We start from the raw sequence: 22,598 nt of genomic DNA on the forward strand, positions 1-22,598 counted from the left end.
TTAGCGGACTTTATTCAGCATCTCTGGGGGTTAGTCTGGACTGACTATCAGTGAGATCCTTTGGGAATGATTTGTGATGCACACTAGGTATGCTGCTTTAATGTCAGAGATCTAATGCATAATGTATATTGTGAAAGACACAAGAGCACCATAACACTTATGTCCCAGATAGCATGAATACTCAGGGATTTGGGACAAATTATAACAATGGGAGGTAAGGATCCTTAACTCCTTTATGTTTGTAACTTAGAGCCCCGGCGCGACATGGGAAAACCATTCTACTACCTTTTTTCCTGCAATAAAGTTGTCTGAAAGGAACTTCGTAGGATGCATTGAGATGTATTAAGAGCTCTGGGCTTGCCATCTTTTGGGAGACTTCATTCCCAGGAGTGATGATTTAAATAAAATTAGAAAGGGTATAATTTTCTCTTGATATGCTTCCCTGGGCTCGTGGCTATCGTATGTACCTAACCTAAAACATAGCATCTCTCTAGCCTAACCACCTACCACATTGTGTGAAATCATCAGTTGACTCTTCCTTAGACTATCAACTCTCTGGGGGCAGAAATTCTGTATTACTCATATTTTTATCTTTGGTACCCACTAGTGTCTAGCACCAAGTAAATATCCAGGAGATGTTTGCAGACTTGAAATGAAAGAGAGAAAATATGAGGGCATGATCTTGGTTATAGCCTGGTGAGTAGCAAGAGCCCTGACAACAGTAGAACTTTTGGAGCACATAGGAAATTGGATCAAGGATGGAAGTTGTTGGAATGAAGCACAGAGAGGCAGGATCAAGAGGAAAGAAGACATGGAGAATTCTTTGTGTTTTACTGGCCTCCCATTTTTTTTTTTAATCCATTTCTTAAGATACATAATGAACTGGATAATTTTCTTTCTGTGAAATTTAAGAAAACTAGGAAAGAACTTTCACAAATCTATCTTTGTGTTACTTCTTTTCTCAATTAGATATTATCCTTTATTAACTTCCAGTCATGTTAAGTAAGTAAAGTATTCTGCTCCTTCAAGGGATGTATGTTTTCTACCAAGTTGAGTATCCTCTGACAGTGTCACTGAGCCCTATTTGTGTTATGAAGTTAAGATATTCCCCTACTACAGCATATGTCACACAGATGTATGTTTTGATAGAGTTGTTGCTGCTGATGCCAAGGGAGAAGGGTAAACTGTCCTTTATCCGTGGCTCGGCCTTCCCCTACCTGTTTGCAACGCAGTGAGCAGCTGTAATCACCCACTGTGGAGAGATGATGGTCCCACCACAGATATGCTTCTGCCTTCGTTTCAGTGACACCTGAATTGCAAAGACCTTAAATGGGAGCAAGTTAATGCCTTGGGATCCCCCAAAACCTGGAAACTGAGCATATTCTGAAAAACAGATCTGGATATCTTATTCATAAATATCAGAAACCATGGACTGTGAAGCAGAAAAACCCACCTCATCACAGCTCAGAAAAATAGCAGTGCTGGAGATAGAACATTCCCAACCCTGGTCCCCAAGAGAGGTAGTTAATTTCAGATGATTGGCTATAAGGTTTCAGTAGAGTTGATGGTAAAAATTGCTGGTATCTATCTATCTATATATCAATCAATCATCTATCTATCACCTATCTATCTGTCTATCTAATCTATTTATTTTTATAATACTTTTGACCCAGACTGTTACTGTAACAATATTAACAATATCTGTGAGTGAAGAGAAAGGAAACAAAGCATAAGATACAGTAGAGTCCAGATGAAGACGTTTGGGAGACAGGCCAGGTAAGAGCTAAGGGTGTCTTTCAACACAAGCTCTAATTCCTCCAAGCATCTTAGAGAAATAGTATGCACCTACAAATTTCTCATACTCTTAACTATTTGACCTCTACAACTCCTATAGGCCTGTTTTTTAAACGTTATTTTATTGAGGTCACACAGCATTGTGTAAATTTCAGGTGTGCATCATTAAATTTCAGCTTCAGTAAAGACTGAATTGTGTTTACCACCAAAAGTCTAGTTTCCATCCAAGCCTATTTTTAAATCTCCCTCTACAATATACTTTTTATCTTTGGTTTATCTTGTTTATGAATTTGATTTCACTCTAAAACAACTTACAGGATACAATTACATACTTTTAAATCCACTGTTGAAATTAGAAAAGATGCGATTTATTACAATTGTCTCCTTTTCGAACAAAAATTATTCAATGAGCAATATAAAATGATATTCAATACAAGATAAAGCCTAAGAATGGAATAAAGAGCAAGTAAGTAAAAGTCAATGAGTCACCCCTATGATTTGAATATGGACTTCTGAATTGACTAGCCAACCAATTGACCAAGTAAGCAACTGATCAATCAACTCTTCTACCAAATAATCAATTCATCAGTTAATCAAATGACAATGATTCAGCCATTCAATCAACCCACTGAACACAAACTCAAGCAACCAACAATTACCAAATATCCACTGCCATAAAGTTAATATGATTGACTCAAGGAAGTAAATATAAAGAGCTATCCCTTTACTTGCAAAATTAAGAAGCAAGAGTATGACATGGCTCCCATGATAAAGAAAGTTTGGAGACTTTCAAAGGCAGTACATGTAAACACCATAGGCTAGGTGCAGAAGCAGAAAGGCCTTTCTATGGCATGGGAGGACCAGAAAATTAGATTGAGTCAGAATTCTTAGGACACTAGCTATTAAGAAGGTGGTACTCTTGACTATTCCCTGAGGAGTCCTATGGTATAGGTACAAGCCTTATACCCAAGACATAAAAAACAGACTTATGGATATGACATCTTTGTCTTTCCTGGTTGTCTTAAACTATACTGAGACACACATATTTTAAATGTATATATCGAATCAGAAAACTATTTTTTAAATTGTAAATTCAAAAGTTTTTCAGCTCTTGAAGTGGGATTTCTGTCTTAGGGGTTGGAAGTTTGGGATGGCATTTCTAATTTTTGGAGCAAGCCAATAGTGCATGTGGCTACTCTAAATACACCTTTTCTGGAACTCAACTGGTACACATCATGAGGGAATTGGCCTTGCACACACTCATGGAATCTCTGGTGATGAGCTGGGCAGAATGGAGTGCACTGATGGGCAGAATGTGACTCTGGGAGATCCAATCCTAAGACAGCTTATAGTCCACCCACAAGAGAATGTTCCCTGGGACTTACCTGCCAGGGGTAGGAACCCTTTTCCACTTGGCTTCCCCCAACAATGCGACTGAAAATGTTAAAGTAATTCTGAGGCCGTGCCTTCACCAAACTCTGCCCACAAGTGGGAGCTGGGAAAAGAAAAGAGAAAAATTTAGTAATTAGATAGTTCCTAGCACTCAGGGTACAGGAAACTTTTCTGAGCAAGAAAAAACTGTAGGACATGGAGTATGTATAAAGATTACAAAATGGCTTTAAGTTAATTGTGGAATTTGCCGTGATTTGCAGTATAGGGGATTGTTCAGCTTTTGTCACATGGAACAGGCATATTGTGAAGAGATCTACTTCTCTGATAAGAAGATTAAGGGCCTCAGATGTAGATCTCCACTAGGTTAGCAGGGATGCAGCCTCCTTGATTCTGAGCACTCTGGCCCCTTAGAGATTCCTCGCAGCACTCTGTACTTCTATGATATCTATCACGGGTCTTTATGGTTATTTCTATGTCTTTCAATCCAACTAGACTGTGGGCTCCTTAAAGAAAGAATCTTAATGTTAGGAATGTCTATAACCTCAATATCTAGCACAGTTCCCGATGCATGGAAGTTGCTCAATTAATTGGTTGAATGGATGATGCCATAGACTGTAACACCTTAGACTGTAAATGTGTGTACATCTTCTTCTCAACTTCACCCAGGAGACTGAGACAGAAACCATTGTCTATGCTGCCTGGCACACAGTCAGATATTGGATTTAATTCTCTATGAGGGTGGAAAGTGGCAGGTTTTTCAAGGAGAGTGGAGTAGAGAGAAGACATTGTCCTGATTCACATACCAGAGTAGTGTTAAGGTAGAAGGATTGCCAGGTAATGGAAGAAAGAGCTCTTTCCTCTTTGTGGAAAAGACTTTACCCCTGAAAACAGTGCCTTTACTTGTTTATCCTCAATGGTTTTTTTTGACTACTCATCTAATAGATGGGCTAGATTAAAGATATTTAATGACTCCTCAGAAATTCAAGGATGACACATCTTCTGTTCCTACTGCAGGTCATTCTTTCCTACATGTTTTCTAAGAGGGCCTAGAAATACCTGCCTCACAATCAACCCACTTTTTTTTTTTTTAAGAGATTGGCACCTGAGCCAACATCTGCTGCCAATCTTCTTCTTCTTTTCCTTTTTTTCTTCTTCCCAACCACCTCCCACCCCCCGCCCCCCGCTGCAGTACACAACTGCACATTCTAGCTGTAGGTCCCCCTGGCTCTGCTATGTGGGATGCTGCCACATCATGGCTTGTTGAGCAGTGCTAGGTCTGTGCCCAGGATCGGAACTGGTGAAACCCTGGGCCACTGAAGCAGAGTGCGCCAACTTAACCACTTGGTCATGGGGCTGGCACCTCAACCCACTACTTTACCTAGCGGAATCCTCTAATCCTAATTCTTCAAGTTTAAAGATCACCTCAACTAAGAAGTATTCCTTGATTTCATCAAACTGTGCTAAGTGTCTCATCCCTGTATGTGTAGTACTCTTTCCTCTCCCTTTTTTTTTTTTTAAAGATTTTATTTTTTTCCTTTTTCTCCCCAAAGCCCCCCGCTACATGGCTGTACATTCCTCGCTGTGGGTCCTTCTAGTTGTGGCATGCAGGATGCCGCCCCAGTGTGGCCCGACTAGCAGTGCCATGTCCGCGCCCAGGATTCGAACCAACGAAACACTGGGCCGCCTGCAGCAGAGCGCGCAAACCCAACCACTCAGCCACGGGGCCAGCCCCTCTTTCCTCTCCCTTTTTATGGTTTTTGCCATGTAGTATTGTGATAGTGAATTGTTCATCTGTCTCCCTCACTGGACTATGAAATACTTGAGGAAACAAAACTATGTCTTATTCATCTCTGTATTTCCAAAGTTTAGTACTATTGCTAGCATACAGTAGACACTTAGAAGAGTTGAATGGATGAACAAAACGTTTTTCTTGAGAAGGTATCATTGAGAGCATAATTATTTAGATCAATACATTAAAATATACAAAGCTCTTTCAAATAACTTCTCATTTAATCCCCATTCTATGCTTATGAATCAAGCTTTATTATCCCCACATTACAGTTGAGACAACAAAAGATCAAAGAGATGCACAGCTAATTAATGGCAAAGCATGGATGTAAAACCAAGCCTTTTGATTCTGAACCCAGTGAAGGCATGACATTGGATCAAATATTTATTTTTTAACTGTTTCAGTTGAAAAAATCACAAATACCTTAGAAACAGAATTTACTGTTTTCTTAACTCATTTAAGCAAGGATAGAAAACATGATGATTCTTGGTACCGGCACAAATATGACTATGGAGAAGCCTGCTAAGAACTGTTCTCAGCTTATGTTACTTGAGGAAACAAAGACCACTTATAATACACCACAGTGAACATGCTTCATATTTCCCAGCAACATAATTTTCTAAAAGACTACAAATGTTTCCAAATTTATGCTTCTTTCTAGAATTTGTTCCATGAAAGAGGATGGGATTGTATAGCGTGTCCAAATAATTGAACAATCCTAGTTTTCTTCAGATCAATTCAACTTTTCCAAGTTATATTCCATAAATGTTTCACCCCGTTTCATATGCTGACTGCAGGACAGAACGTCAGAAAAGTTACATTAAAATAAGTTAGATCTCCAAAATACATTTTCTTCTCCTCTTTTCCCAAAGGAATATAGAGTGAAGACGTGATGCCCATTGCCAGCAGAGGCTATTCCTTCAGGCAAAGGTAGTTATAGAATTTGTGTGGAACTTACCTTTGGGGAGAGACAGAGTTGCAGATTTCCCTTGTTCCAAACAGATCATTCCAATTAGTAAAATCAGCTTATTCTTGCTCATAGGCATTTTGAGACTCAGAGTTTTTCCCTGAAATTTTAGAGAGACTGAGGAGAACCAAAATAGAAAGCCTGTGAGACCAGCAATAAGCCAATTTAAAAGAAAGTTATTCATTAACCAAGACTTGAGGCATTCAACCATGTCTATATGATGTTTCTGAATGTGGTTTCTTGCAAAGATCTTTGCAAGATGTGGGAAGTCAACCACAGAAGCAAAGTCTTGATAAAGCAATATTACATGCCCCATTATACCCACATCAATATGTTGCTTCACTCAGAGTGTATCTGGCTAGCCAAGTGGTTGGTGGCTAAGGCTTTTATTTGCAAACATCATTTGCCACTTAGTACAGGTTAATATAAGAGGATTGAATATCAAATTTGTCCTTGTTTTCAAGATTAGACTTTCCGACATGCTTGCAGACAACTCATCAGAATGAGCTGAAGCATTTTTCTTTTTCTTATTTTCCAAATGTAAATGGATAGTTATACCATGTAGTAGAGAAGAAGAGATGAGAACAGATAATTTGGTAGCACACTCAGGATGTCATGCTACTAGACAGTGACTTAGGATACGGTCCATTAGGGCATTTGTGAATTTGCGTTCTCTCACCATTTTTTGTATTTACAGAAAGTAAACACTAAATATCCTTTGCTTCTACACCTGGTAGATGACGTGGCACAAATAGGTGGCTTTGATTAAATGCCAGTCTTCTTCTTCCCTGGCTGAGTTCTTGGCCCATGGTCAGTGTGTGAGCAACACTTGTAGATTGGCCAACGCCATCTCTGACCACACAGGAATATGAGATTTTTCTGTCAACTGTTACAAATTAGCTGCCCAAAACAGCAAATGTCAAACCAGAAGCTCCTAACTTCTTTGTGGCAAATTTTTCCCGAGTACAAAATAAATCTATAAAAACACAACAGATACAAATAATATAAATGCAAAACAAAGAAGTTCTAATAACTAAAATTTGTGAGAACTGCAAATTTAGGCACCAGTCAAGATTGTAGCTTTACATAAAGGACACTCAAATCCCTGATTGAGGCTTTATCCACAAATACTTTAATTCTGTAGCTGGGAAATTTTGACTGTTGATATGGGAATTGATGTCAGTCCTAACGAGTAATCAATCAAAGTCCAAACTATAATCAAAATCTCAATCTTTGTTTGACAACAGATGATCTGGAAAGTTCTATTATATCTTATCAATCACTTTCCAGAGCAATTTGAATAGGAATATGGCCCTCCTGACGCGAAATTCACTATATTCTGTCCATATATTGTGTGCTACTAATGTAAAAATTAGAGAAAAGTTTAGCATAGGCCTGGGATGTGCCAGGTTGATAAGCCTAAAGTAGAAATAGAGATTCATTTAAAGCACAGAGCCTTCTGAGCTTTTGACCTACTGTTGGTTTCCAGTATCATAGAATAAAGAAATTTGACTGTAAAATGAAAAATTATGAGTTTTCCTGTGTCATGCAAGAGGGGGGCATTTTTATTGGCTGCTACACATAAATGTGATGGGATCTTGCTTATTCCTTCAACTCAACACATATCAAAACACAACCATCAGTATATATCAATGCACTCATTCACATCTCTCATCTCTTGAGAGTGTAAGCTCTGATCTCCTTGCTGTTAAAATCTTTCATCTTCAGAGAGAGTATACCAGGTTCTGGGATACCAAGTTTCTGTGAGGTCAGCTACCCAAGCCTTGCAGAGTTCTATAAATTATAATTGTATATAATAGTCACTTGCAGAAAGGGATATAGTGAAGTATTTGGCATGGTAGTAGAAAATCAGTTTTTCATTTGTAAGACTGGTAAATTTTTTGGAGGGTGAAAAATCTGTCTTGGCAATTTTGGACCAAAGTCTGCACCAAACATAGCTTTAGGATTCAAATTATACTGTTTTCCTTATCTGTACACCTTCAAGTTGAGAAATTCGTATCAAAATTTATCCTGAGCTAGTGATACAGATGGCAGCTGACAGAAATAAAGAACAGAACTTATTTGGAGGACATACTCTCAATCCAGGCTAGACAAAGGTAACACTCACTAAAGAAAGAAGGGCTCACAATTTAAAATCATAAAACAACAAAAAACAAAAATGAACAGAAAAAAACCAAGAGTACATCCACAGACACATTAAAGAGCAGATTTAAGCCATTAAGAACTTCAGAAAATAGAATGACCTAATAGACATAATATGATATCTGTTAATATTTTTAAAAAGTAAAAGAATATGAAACTCAAGAAAGCAACTATTTTTTTTAAAGAAAGGACCAGACAGATTTGGGGGTAAAAGACAAAGAGGCATTCTAGAAATAAAAAATATTCTCAGAAAAAAATAGATTACACAGTTGGTTATATATAACTGGAGAATTAACGAGCTGGAAGATAGATCTTTGGAATTACCCAGAATATCATACACAGAGACAAACAGATACATAGAATGAAAAAGAATTTATGAAATATGCAGAAGAGAATGAGAAAGTCCATCATATGTCTAAGAGAAATAATAGAAGAAGATTATAGAAAGAATAGTGGACAGGCAATATTACAAAACATAATAGCTAAAATTTTTCATAACTAATGAAAGATATTAAGCTTCAGATCCAAGAACAAAAATTCCTAAACAAGATAAATAAAAGCCCCAATTTACTGTGAAACTTTATAACAACATGGCAAATAGAGCTCCTTAAAAACAGCAAGAGAGAAAGACAAATTACCTATTAAAATATATTAGACTGACAAATGATTTATCAGTAGCAATGGAAACTAGAAAATATCTTCAAAGTGCTGAGTAAAAATAACTATCAATTTAGAATTTTATGCCCAGACAATTGATTGTTTAAGAATAAGAGTGAAATGAAGATATTTGCAAGGAAAAACACTTGAAAGAATTTAATATCAACATACCATTGCTGAAGGAGCCACTAAATGAAGAAATCAAATCAGAAAAAAGAAATTAAATCCAGAAGGAAGGAGAGGGATGCAAGAGGCAATGATGAACAAAGAAAAAAACTGATAAAGATATATGTAAATCTAACCAAGTATAAAGTACTATGGTGGTCTAGTCTTTAAGATTTGGTGCTCTCACTGCCACAGCCTGGGTTCATTTCCTGGTCAGGGAACCACACTACCTGTCTCTTGATTGTCATACTGTGGCAGCTGCATGTTACTGCGATGCTAAAAGCTATGTGGCAGGTATTTCTCATAGCAGCTGGGTCACCCGTGGTGGACAGATTTTAGCAGAGCTTCCAGACAAAACAGACTAGGAAGAAGGACCTGGCCACCCACTTCCAAAACATTGGCCATGAAACCCACGTGAATAACAGTGGAGTATTGTCTGATACAGTGCTGGCAGGTGAGAGGATGGCACAAAGACACTGGGCCCAGTTCTGCTCTGCTGTACACAAGGTCGCTAGTAGTCAGAATCAACTCAGAGGTACTAATAATGACAAAAATAAAGTGCTAGCAATAGTAATGACTACTCACTTTCTGTGTATCTTTCTGAATGAAGAGAGAGAGAGAACCTAAGGGGACATATGAAACACAAGAAGCAGGAGTGATCAAAGGGACAAATAAAAGTAATTTATTAGTCTAAATAATTGTTGATCAAAAATAGTAGTTTGTAGCTAAATTTCTTAATGACTTAACAAGCGAGATGGGGAGTGCCGAGAGAAGGAAGAAAGAGAAGTAAAGGCATGCTCGGATTCCTTTCTAACTTGAAGGTTGATGTAGAAAGAAATTAATTCCAGAATTGGTAGGAAATGTAAACATTGAAGAGTTAAAATTATTAGAAGAGTATAAATAAGATGCATACACTCTGTATTATTAGATTAAAAACAGTACAAAGAAAACTGATTTAATCTAACTAAAGCAAATAACGACAGGACAACAACAAAAAGAAGAACAAGGAAACTGCAGTAAGTAGAAAACTTGAATTAGATCACGTTGTTTATTGCAAATGAACAAATTTGATAATATCAAAGCTTAACTAAGGAGTGAGAGAATATGTACTCTCAGATACTGCTGGTGGGAAGTAGATTGACACAGATATTTTTAAAGGTTTTATAAAAATAAAAGGTATAATTTACATGTAATTTATAGCAGTCTTAAGTATTTATATACCTAATAACACAGCGTTGAAATATTTAAAGCAAACTCTGATAGGAATTTGAGAAATTGAAAAACCCATAATCATAATGCAAGACTTTCAGAAATGGGTAGGTACAATAAACAACAAAATGAGTTTGATAGAATAGATTGTTAACATGAAACATCATTTTAAAAATGATGCTAGTTTTCTTTAAGTGCAATTTGGTAGTAACTATTAGAATTTAAATTGTGCAAACCTTTTGGCCCAGTAATTCTACTTCTTGGAGTACATCCAAGAGAACTACTAGTGTACAAGCACAATGAAGTGTTAGGAGGGATATTGTTCAATAAATACTAATTAAATACTGTAGAACACTATGAATCATTACAAAGAATGAAGGAGATTAATAAATACACAGAATTATCTAAAAAAGATTTTTGAGCGAAAAAAGCAAATTTGCAAAATACAAACAATAACTCACGTGTAAAACTACATGGAAATTAGAAACAAGGAAGACACTGTTGGCTTACCAGAAAGGGAGGGATGGGATAGAGATAAATATGGGTCAGGGAAAGGAAGAAATAACTTTAACTCATCTCGTCTACTTAAAGAGTCCAGGATTAGGGAGGGGCTGTTTATGATAAGTGGGAAATGCTCACGCTGAATTAAATCATGGGTCACTTTCACATAGAGAAAGCATCATGGATTTCCTGAATCTCCCTAAGGTGCCACTAAATGTGAATCACAGGAGAGAGCTCAAGAAAATAGTTTCAGGCACCCGGTCATGGCTGCTTTTCAGAAATACCACAGAAGATCAAAACATAGTCCACATTAATTATGTTGGTCCAAATCAAGTTTCAAAACTAATTAGATTATGTAGTTTTAGAACCTACGTACAAATAATGACAAGAATAAATGAAGCCCCTGAGACCTTAATGAACATCTCAGCTAGCATAATTGTGCAGGTAGATGTAAACACATGTAATTTTCTCAATCTCAATGGATTTTCTTCCACTGGATTTTCAATAGGATGTCAGCAGACCTGTGCATATCTGATGCTGAGGTACTTAAGGTCTTATATTCCAAATGGTCCTAAATCCTGCATAAATAAGCTCTGCTGTACAGGTATGATTCTTGGAGTCTGTCCCATCATAATATTTGAACAGCAGATAACGTTCATTCTTTGTTATGGATTTATAAATGACTTTCGTATTTGTAGTAGAAGCTAATAGCTGCATATTTGAAGTAGATTCTCATTTATGGATTATTCATTCATTGCCATCCATTGCTAGGTGTTTTAACATACATCATCTCACTTAACACAACGACCATGCAAAGTAAACATTATCATCTCAATTTTAAAAATAAGGAAATTGAGTCTCAGAAGGGTTGTGTAACTTTTCCAAGATCGCTTAGCTAGTAAGTGGCAGACCTGGAATTTATATCCAGAGCTTTTGGCTCTGAAATATTATTTTCATTGCAGCTCTGTATGCCATGCTTTCTATATCATACTGGCACTCCTATCATATTTTGAATTCATTTGAGTCTTTCATGTATATATTTTCTTATAAAAATATAAGATTTGTTTCAGATTTATGCTTTTTAAACCTCTGACATACTCCTCAGACTAATTAATGAAGCCAGAGATTTAGCATTCTTACGTTATTTTATCAAGTTAATTCATATGAAAAATTGATTAAATACATTGGTGTAATCATCACCACATAGAGAACAAGTTTTTCATCCTAAGATTGACTGAGAATAGGGTACTGATAATTATTATTATATTTTGTAAAAAAAAATTTAATGTTGAGATCTCTTAAAAAGTAGCAAACATTCCGTTTGGAAATTCAAGAGTCTACACATGGTCAACTCTGTTCCTTTCAAAAACAATGACATTTTTTCTCCCTCAAGTTGCAGGCTTCTGATATTTGATAGTACTTCTGAAGTGTTATTTGATGTTTCAAAGTTTTTTTGATTTGATAATACTTGCTGATTCTTTTCATTGTTTGGTACTTGCTTTTCCGGTGTTCTAGCTTGTTTCTTACTGGGATGCTGGGATGACCTCAAAACTAAGGTAGTTGCAGTTTAGTTGAGCTCCTTATTTTTTAAAAAATTCCTGGGGCTGGCCCTGTGGCCGAGTGGTTAAGTTCTCGCGCTCTGCTGGGGCGGCCCAGGGTTTTGCCAGTTCGGATCTTGGGCGCAGACATGGCACCACTCATCAGGCCATGTTGAGGCGGTGTCCCACATGCCACAACTAGAAGGACCCACAACTATAAGTATACAACTCTCTACTTTGGGTATTTGGGGAGAAAAAGCAAAAAAAAAAGAAAAAAAGATAAGCAAGTTGTTAGCTCAGGTGCCAATCTAAAAAAAAAAATCCTATGTTGGCATCATCTTCACATTTCTCTTGCCTCAGTGACAAATTCCCCTCTAATACATTAAATATTTCTCTGATCTGTCCACTGTTCTCAATCTTTATTACTGCCACCCAATACAGCACCATATGCACCTGGACTACATTCTGACATGCCTTTCTGTTAATTGTTTTACTCTACAATTTAGTTCCCATAAGGTAGGGAGTTATCTTATTATTATGTAAATTAGATCATGTCATTCTGTTTAAAACTTTGCATTGTCTTCCTCTTGCACTTAGAATAATGTTTAAACTCTTTATCGTGGCTTTCAAAGCTGTAAATGATCTAGCTTCTGCCTAATTTTTGAGTTAATCTTGTGTCACTCTATCCACATTGGCTTGCTGTTCTTTAAATGTACGAAGCTATCACGTACTTCAGAGCCCTTGCACTGGCTGTTTAGACTATAATGTTCTTCCCCTCTAACTTAGCGTGGTTTGTTTGTTTGTGTCACTTAGGCTTTCTTTTAAATGCCCCTTCCACAGAGAGCTTACTCGTGACCAATTTAAAATTAGCCACAAAGACTAAATCAAATCACCTTAAGTTTCTGCATAGCATTTATCATTGTCTAAAATTTTCTTGCTTATTTACATTTCGTTTTACTCTTTTTGAATTGTCTGCCCTCCACTATAGAATGTATGACACATGAGGGCTATGTTCTTGTCTTATTTAGCAGAAACTCGTAAGTACATCCAGAAGAGTCTGATAAATAGAAAATGCTCAATGAATATTTTTAAATGAAAAATAATTTGTGCCTTTGGATTTTTCCCAGATATAATGAATTAAGTGTGCATTCTGATATTTGCTTTTCTTCTTTGGACAATTGCATAGAAGCTATGTGCTGTTCAACTGTAGTCATCAATCAGGGAAAGAAATACAGGTTCTAGTTTCAAGCTTAGTTATCAATAATATATGCAATAGTGATAAAATTTTCTAATCTCTGTAGGCCACAATTTACCCACTCTTTATTAAATATGAGGTTTCAATGGAAAGATAAGAGAGTAAATTTACTAGGAAAATATCATGTAACTGGGCATCTATGTAGGCTCACTTGAAATTTGTGGTCACAACTTAAAGTAAGATCAGTCAGTATTTTTCTCCAGACACAATTTGGTCTAAAAATATAAATGTAGAGTAAGCTGAAAGTTACATTTAGCCAGAAGTCACTTTTGTTAGGTGAGAACAACAGAGAAGAGCAGCAAGAAAATTGAGGAGTAACCAAAGGAATAGTTATAATGATGGTTTGTGAAACCCTAGCTGGGTAAGTAGAGATGTGGAAAACTAATAAGGGATGGAGACAACTGTGAACATATGCTTTCATCAATGATTGGTGCTTCCAGTGGGGTCAAAGAAATTTTGAATAATAGACCTGTAGGTGATACTGAGAGAGTGAGATATATGAAGTGTTATTATGGAGTTAGTAAACATTGGTAATGACAAAAATCTATGGAATGATCATGTGAATGAATGGGTGTGAAGAGTAGAAGCCTTTTCTCTCTTATGACTCTTTGTCTCTTTACTCTCCTCCATTTATAACATAATTGTCTTAAGTATTTCTTCTGCCCGTATTGAGAACCACATCAGACAGTGTTATAATTTTTGTTGTGATCATCAAACATAATTTAGAAAACTTAGGGGAAGAAGAAAAATGTATTGTGCTTATCTGTATTTTTACTTCTCCTGTTTTACTTTTCTTTTTCCTGATGTTTCAAGATTCTTTCTTATGTTAATTATTTTATGTTTAAAGAACTTCCTTTAGCCATTCTTCTAGGGTGGATCTGCTGGTAACCAATTCTCTTAGTTTTCTTTCATCTGAGAATGTCTCAATTTCCTCTTCATTCCTGAAAGGTATTTTTGCTGGATATAAAATTTATAGTTGACCCTTTCCTTTATTAGCACTTAAAAGATTTTCTTTTGACCTCCATGATTTCTGATAAGAATTCTGCTATCATTTGAATTGGTTTTCTGTTTATAGGTAAGGTGCCATTTCTTTCTTACTGCTTTCAAATTTTTTCTTTATCCTTAGTTTTCAGAAATTCAATTATGATGCATCTTGATGTGGATGTCTTTGAGTTTATTCTATTTGTCATTTTCTGTAACACTACTGGAATACGTAGGTTTGGGTCTTTTGCAAAATTTGAAAAATTTTAAGCCATTATACGTTTGAGTACTTTATCAGCCCATCCTTTTTTCTTCTCTTTTTCTGGGACTCTGATGACACAAATGTTAGATCTTTTGTTGTAGTCCCATAGTTCCCTGAGTCTTTGTTTACTTTCTATCTATTTTCTCTCACTGTTAAAATGGGTTCTTTCTTTTGTTCCAGCCACAATGTTACTCATTTTTTCCTACGCCTTCTCCATTCTGCTGTTGAACCCACTCATTAAGTTTTTTGAGTTATATTTTTCAGTTCTAAGATTTCCATTTGCATCTTATTTGTATTTTTTATTTCTTTGCTGAGACCCTCCTTTTACAGCCAATCTGTAATTATATTAAGCATGTTAGGTGATATTATTCTCTTCTAACAAATTAACTCTGGAAACTCAATGTAGTATAACATAACATAGATTTATTTTGCACTTCCAGTATATTTCCAGTATAGTCTCTGCTCTCCATAGTCCCTCAAATCCCAGGCTGGTGGGAAGTATCACTATCTTATAGTCATGTCATGCAGAATATGCTACTGTGGGAGAGGAAGAGAGAGTTGCCAACTGTAATTTAAATTGACCTAGAAGAGACACATGATATTTTCTTTCATAGCCCATTGGAATGTACTGTTCAAAGTCTCATTTAACTGCAAGGGAGCTTGGAAGTGAGGTTTCCAATATGACCAAGAAATAGAAGAAAATTGGATATGGCTAAACACCAGCGTAAGGTCAAGCACTTTGACCATTCTGGCTCTCAAAACATCATTATTGTAAGTGTTCAATCAACAACCTAAATTAATCAAATGATGTAAATATGAATGCTAACTGTTCTGATCTGAGTCATTGGTCCCTTTGTGAATATCTTTGGCCTCAAGATAATGGACATTAACATCCTCAAATCATGCATAATGTAAATGAGTTTGGAAAAATTTTGTAAGGTGTAAGCATTAGACAAAAGTGAGATCTATATTTTGGTTTTTTAATAGACTGGATGTGAAGTAAATATATGAGATCATTCGATTTATTCTAGTATCCACTGATTTTTTTATTTAACAGACATCATTCGAAACAAGATGGGGACTGGAAACCACACAATGGTGACAGAATTTATTATTTTGGGGTTAACAGAGAATCCTACACTTTGTTCCATCTTCTTTGTGGTTTTTCTCGGAATCTATATTGCTACCATATTGGGCAATATCAGCATAATCATGTTAATCCAAAGAAGCCCTCAGCTTCACAATCCAATGTACCTTTTCCTCAGCCATTTGGCCTTTGTGGACATTGGGTATTCCACATCAGTCACATCTATTATGATTGTTAGTTTCCTAAGAGAGAGAACTACTATCCCTGTTGCTGGCTGTATAGCCCAGCTTGGCTCTGATGTTATCTTTGGAACAGCTGAGTGCTTCCTGCTGGCTGCTATGGCCTATGATCGCTATGTGGCCATCTGCTCCCCACTTCTCTACTCCACCCACATATCTCCCAAGGTCTGCATCATCCTATTGGTTGCTTCCTATTTGGGTGGATGTGTGAATGCTTCATCAGTTACCAGTTGTTTATTGAGCCTGACTTTCTGTGGACCAAATAAAATCAACCATTTCTTCTGTGACCTCCCACCACTAGTGAAGCTTTCTTGTACCCATATTTATGTTGCTGAAATATCTCCTGCCATCTCAGCTGGGTCAATCATTGTAATCACACTGTTTATCATAGTTGTTTCATATCTATACATCCTCCATTCGATTCTGAAGATGCACTCTACCGAGGGAAGGCATAAGGCCTTCTCTACCTGCACTTCCCATCTCACTGCAGTCATGTTGTTTTATGGGACAGTTACATTTGTTTATGTCATACCAAAGTCGAGCCACTCACCTGCCCCTATTAAAGTAGTATCTGTGTTCTACACAGTCGTAATCCCCATGTTGAACCCTCTGATCTATAGTCTGAGGAACAAAGAGGTGAAAGAGGCTATGAGAAAACTGATGGCTAGAACACACTGGTCATGTTGAAGGAAAGCCGATGTTGTTTCAGAAACTGCAAAATGATAGCTCCAGGAACATGTGACAGATATTTACGTCTTCTATTAGTCTTATCATTTTATGTGAAGAACTATCTTAAATAAAAAATGTCAGTATGTTGATTAATGCCAATTTTAATTTATAATTTTCTAAAGTCACAAAATATATCATTTTCATGAAAATTTGCTGGATCCACATTACATGTGTATAGTTCAAGGCCAGGATACTTGGAGAATATAGTTTCACTTTTTCTCTTTTTGTTCATTATTTAGGAAGTCTGTGATTAGAGAGGGTTTCTTTGTCTTCTCTTAAGTTACATATTTTTAAAATGTCATCTTGTAAATTAACATCATGTCTTAGAAAGCATCATATACTCAATGGAACTGGAATTCATGGTAGTGTTGACAGTCCACGTCATTTTTCTCTGGAAGATCTTGACATCTCGTATACAAGATTATCATAATCTTTGGAAATAGAGATGCTGAAGTCTTACAAAAGTTTCATTCCCATCTAATTGGGGAGTGGTAAGAGTTGGGGATTAGGGCACAGTGGAACTTTCTTTCAGCAAGCTGGTTGGTATTACTAGGTCATAGAATTATGGATTAAAACACCCAGGCTGATGCAGGCATGGAATATACTTGCCAAAATCCTTCTTTGTAGTATCTATCAAGATGGTGTTCATTGCTACTTCTGTCACTGCTTTATTTTACATGTGTACTGTAAGGCTTGAGGGTTGGTTTCTTTTTTGTTTGTATTGCAAGTGCTGCCTGACTTAAGCTTTGATTGCTGAGGCATCCACTTCAAAGACTGCCATCCTGAATAAACACATTGCTGGCCACAGGACTAGACAGAGACCCAGGGAGACCCCCACCCCTAGGTTCCTTAGACAACTGACCATTTGGGCATCTAGAGTTTTCTCTTCCTGTGCTTTAAATTTCTACTCTTATGTTATAAGTTCAGTAGTAAAGAATGAGTCTGCTAAACCTCAGGCTCCCACATTCTACACCAAAAAAACTAGGACGTTAGGCCCACATACTTTTTCTCTCTCTGCCCCTGACTAAACTCTGCAAGAAAAAGACACAGAGTAGCTGAATGGGTAAAAAAAAACAAGATCCAAGGGCCAGTTCTGATTGTCTAGTGGTCAAAAATTTGGCACTCTCACCACTTCAATAGCCCAGGTTCATTTCCTGGTTGCAGAACCACACCATCATCTGTCAGTGGCCATGCTGCGGCAGCTGGTCACATAGAAGAACTAGAAGGACTTATAACTAGGATATACTATTATTCTCTGGGGCTTTGCGGAGGAAAAAGAAAAAGGAAGGTTGGCAACAGATGTTAGCTAAGAGTGAATCTTTCCCTGCAAACAAATAAACTAACAAAAAACCAAGATGCAGCTGCATACTGTCTACAAGAAACTCACTTTAGAATCAAGGACACACATGTACTGAAAGTGTAAAGTTGCAGGATACAAAAATCAGGTGCAGTTCTATACACTGATAATGAACTATCCGAAAAGGAAATTAGGAAACAATCCCATTTACAATAACACCAAAAAGAATAAAATACCTAGGAATAAACTTAACTAAGGAAGTGAAAGACTTGTTTACTGAAAACTACAAAATATTGAGAAGAGAAATTAAACAAGATGAAAACAAATGTAAAAGCACACTGTGTTTTTGGGTTGGAAGAGTTAATATTGTTAAAATATCAGTATCCATACTACCCAAAGCAGATTCAATGCATTCATATCAAAATCCCAATGGAATTTTTTACATAAATAGAAAAAACAATTCTAAAATTTATATGGATCCACAAGGGACCCCAAATAGCCAAAATAGTCTTGAGAAAGAAGAACAAAGCTGTAGGCATCACTCTTCCTGACTTCAACATATGCTACAACATACATAATACAACATACATAATAACATACAGCATACAACATATAATTAAAACAGTATGGTTCTGGCATAAAGATAGATATATGAACCAATGAGTAGACTAGTGAGCCAAAAAACCCATGCATATACAGTTGACTAGATTTAGACAAGGGTGACAAGAATACACAGTGAGGAAAGGATAGTCTCTTCAATAAATGGTGCTGGGAAAACTGGATATCCACATGCAAAAGAATGAAACTGAAACTTTATCTCATACTGTACACAAAAATCAACTTGAAATAGATTAAAGACTTAAATATAAGACTTAAAACTGTAATTAAAAAACCCTAGAGGAAAACATAGTGGAAAACCTTCATGTCATTGATTTTAATGATTTCTTTGATATGACACTAAAAGCACAGGGAACAAAACCAAAAATAGACAAGTGAGACTACCTCAAACTAAAAAGCTTCTGCACAGCAAAAGAAACAAGCAACAGAGTAAAAGGCAACTACAGAATGGGAGAAAATATTTGCAAACCATGCATCTGATAAGGGGTTAATTTAAAATATATGGAAAACTCATATATCTCAATAGCAAAATAACTAATAACTTAATTAAAAAATGAGCTAAAGACTTGAAGAGACATTGCTTCAAAAAAGACATTGAAAAGGCCAAGAGGTTCATGGACAGATGCTAAACATCACTAATAATCAAGTAAATGCAAATCAAAACCCCAATGAGATATCATCTCACATGTGTTGGGATGGCTATTGTAAAAAAACCCACTAAAGACAAGTGTGGGTGAGGATGTGAAGAAAGAGGAAACTCTTGTACACTGTTGCTGGGAATGCAAAATTGTGCAGCCGCTATGGAAAACAGTATAGAGCTTCCTCAAGTAATCAAAAATAGAACTACCATATGATCCAGTAATCCCACCTCTAGATATTTATCTAAAAAAATTAAAATCAGTATCTCAAAGAGATATCAGCATTTCCATGTTCCTTGTAGCACTATTCGCAATACCAAAGATATGGAAGCAATCTAAATGTCCATCAGCAGATAAATGGATAAAAAATTTGGTATATACATACAATGAAATATTATTCAGTCTTAAAAAAGAAGAGAATTCTACAGTACGTGACAACGTGAATGAGCTTGAAGGGCATTATGTTAAGCGAAATAAGCCAGTCACAGAAGGACTAATACTGCATGATTCCAGTTTATGAGGTATCTAAAATAGTCAAATTCATAGACTCAAGAGTGGAATGATGGTTTCCAGGGGCTGATGTTAGAGTGAAATGGGGAGTTGCTAATCAACAGGCATGAAATTTCAGTTAATTAAGGTGAGTAAGTTCTAGAGATCTGCTGGAGAACATTGTCCCTATAGTTAACAATACCATATTGTATGCTTAAAAACCTGTTAAGAAGATTAGTCTCATTCTAAATGTTCTTAACACAATAAAATAAAAATTTTTAAGTAGATCCTTCATTTATTCACTATTCATTCATTTAGTATTGCTGTGCACTAGGCACTCTGCAATGTTTTAAGAATGAAGTGTTGAACAAGGCAGATGTGACCCCTCACTCTTGGAAGTTGTAGGACAGTAGGCAAAAAAAGATATTGAGCAATAACATACAACAGTACCTGTATAATTAAAAGTGTGATAAGTGCAAAACATATTTCATGGTTATCTGAAACTGTTCACCAGGAGAATATAACTTAGTCCATGATATCAGGAGGGGCTTCAATGGTGAAATAAACTTAAACCCAGAGATCTAAGGTAACAAGGAGTTAGTCTTCCATTGGAAGAGGGTGGAGTAATGAATATGACCATAAAATGGTTTGTAGTTGAGTAAAAATAAGGATGTGGGACTACCTATTTATCTTTAGTTCATAGCACTGTGTCTGATACATAGAAAGATTTTTTAATGGTTTAATACTAATTCAACAAATATTTAGTGCCTCTTATATTACCAGCACTGATCCATTAAAGAGGGATACAAAAATAATTAGTCATAGACACTGTACCTTCACACCAGGGGAAGAGCAAGATCTTCAACTATATTGGGTACTATCAAGTGGTGTGAACAAAACGTTAGGAAGAGGACAGGGTGAAAGGGATCTAGTTCTCCCAGATGTGATCTGGGAAGTTTTTGTGGAATCAATGGCCACCTATTTGTATCATTCATTAGCCACAGTTGGGCTTCCTTAACACGTAAAGGAATTGTCTTTCTAGGAGAGGTGGAACCTCACAGCATGTCCATTTCATAATTTGTTGGACTTGAGGTATTTGAGCTGTCAGATCCTTCTAATGTGTATTATCAAGTTTAGCTTTGTTCTGAAGCTCCCTCAATCCCAGAATCAAAGGAACCTGACCTTCAACCTAGAGAATGTTCTGCTACACGGTCATGGTTCAGGAACACAACCAGAAACAATTATGGCCATGTGTCTCTGACAACCTGCCAGTCAGCGAGGCAGCTGTAGGTGGCAGAGTCATAAGAAAAATGTTAGTGTGAGTTTCATTGTTATATTAGAAGCGTCAATGTTGGTGGATCAGAGTTGGTAATGGGGAGAGGGAAGAGCATGTGTTAGAGAAATATTTACTCCCAACAAGCATGGTGTGTTTCTCAAGTGTCGTAGGACAAATCTATAACATACGTATAAAATACATATGATTTTTTTAAAATGTATATCACTTACCATGTTGAAAATAATATTTCAATTACATTGGATGCATGTTTATAAACCAAACTCTACTAGCAAACCCAAATTAACTCTAAACATAGGTTATGTGAAAAACTGCACCACTGAATATAGCCACATTTCAGAAATGCTACAAATTGCCACAGCCATATTAGCCATGTTAATCTAATGATAAATGTCAACGTCAGTAAAATGTTATGATTTTTTTCAATTGAATTAAGTTGAAACTTTCAATTTTTCATTTAATTAAAAAGTAAATGGAACCTCAGGGTATTTAGAAAATATTTCATGCATACACTTTTACATAATCATGTTTACATGTTATTTCTCGGTCCCAACAGATGTGTACATGTAATTTCTCTATCCCAATGGATTCTCAATGTAGTTTTCCAAAACAAGGGAGGTAATTAATTTGTAATTGTAGGTGAAGTAAATGATTTGAGCCTTATCTCAAATGACATAAATCCCTCTTAAATACGGCATTGCTGTAGAGTAACAATTGCTTGGAACCTATCCCTAGTGTTGCAGTGGATGTGTCACTAGCTTATACTTGTTGCTTTTTAAGGATACGGAAATATTTTATTCTCTCATATATACCAGAAGTTACAAGTTGATTATTTCACGCAAATTATTAGTAATCGAGCATTTATTTGCTGGGTAAACAGGGCTTGGTGTTTCCACCCAGATCATATCATTTAACACAAGAATCGCATGAGGTATGTATTATTATCCTCTTTTTACAGATAAGGAAAGTGAAGATCAAAAATTTTTGTAACTTGCCTGTGATTCCATAGACAGTGAGAGGCACAGCTAGAGACTGATCCCAGGTTTGCATGGCTTCAAGCCCATGATATTTCTGCCCATCACTTTGCCTTCCACGCTGGCAGTCATATCCAACTTTGAAAACATTTGTGTCTGTCGTACATCTGTTTTCCTTAAAAATATGAAATCTATTTCAGGTTTGGGTCTTTTTGTCATTAAAAAGTCAGAATTTGAGAACTCAGATACATAATCCTAGGACTATTCATACCATTGTCATGATTCACATGTAACATTGAGTAAAATGTGCGTGGTTGCTAACAGGTATGTATGTATGTTTTCTTAATTCTTCTTCAGATGGAGGTTCTTGAGGAAAAAGCAGATTATTCCTAAGAATATGTTGGTCTTTAAACTGAAGGAGCAATGGGAATGACTGAATGTGACTAGTATATTCTCCTTGGCCTTGATTCTGTGCTCTAGTTTGAATTAAGGGAATATTATTTTGAAATGCTCATCTTTCTTTCAATCTAATTCCCTAGCTTTCCTAGCTGGCTGCTTCC

The 22,598-nt window shown here is 36.4% G+C and overlaps 2 protein-coding genes across 8 annotated transcripts in view; one reads left to right on the forward strand and one right to left on the reverse strand.

Moving 5' to 3' along the window:
* Positions 1 to 22,598, reverse strand: part of OVCH2 (ovochymase 2) — a 63,894-nt gene that overhangs the window by 14,862 nt on the left and 26,434 nt on the right. For 5 of the 7 annotated variants that reach the window (XM_070626226.1, XM_070626221.1, XM_070626223.1 and 2 more), the window contains 4 exons: positions 22,060 to 22,213; positions 5,934 to 6,059; positions 3,180 to 3,289; positions 1,218 to 1,309 (listed from right to left, as the gene is read on the reverse strand). In XM_070626226.1, the coding sequence (XP_070482327.1) occupies positions 1,218 to 1,309; positions 3,180 to 3,289; positions 5,934 to 6,059; positions 22,060 to 22,114 (383 nt within the window). In that variant the 5' untranslated portion in view covers positions 22,115 to 22,213. Of the gene's footprint in view, positions 1 to 1,217; positions 1,325 to 3,179; positions 3,290 to 5,933; positions 6,060 to 22,059; positions 22,214 to 22,598 lie in introns of all 7 variants that reach the window. The other 2 variants (XM_070626222.1, XM_070626224.1) reach the window with 1 other exon arrangement.
* LOC103547558 (olfactory receptor 5P4-like) lies at positions 15,405 to 16,619 on the forward strand. The gene is given in 2 exon segments (XM_008514813.2): positions 15,405 to 16,572; positions 16,575 to 16,619. Coding segments are annotated over 2 exon segments (870 nt in total). The 5' UTR covers positions 15,405 to 15,747.

The sequence above is a fragment of the Equus przewalskii genome, chromosome 6 (genome assembly GCF_037783145.1).
Source record: "Equus przewalskii isolate Varuska chromosome 6, EquPr2, whole genome shotgun sequence".
Taxonomy (NCBI): domain Eukaryota; kingdom Metazoa; phylum Chordata; class Mammalia; order Perissodactyla; family Equidae; genus Equus; species Equus przewalskii.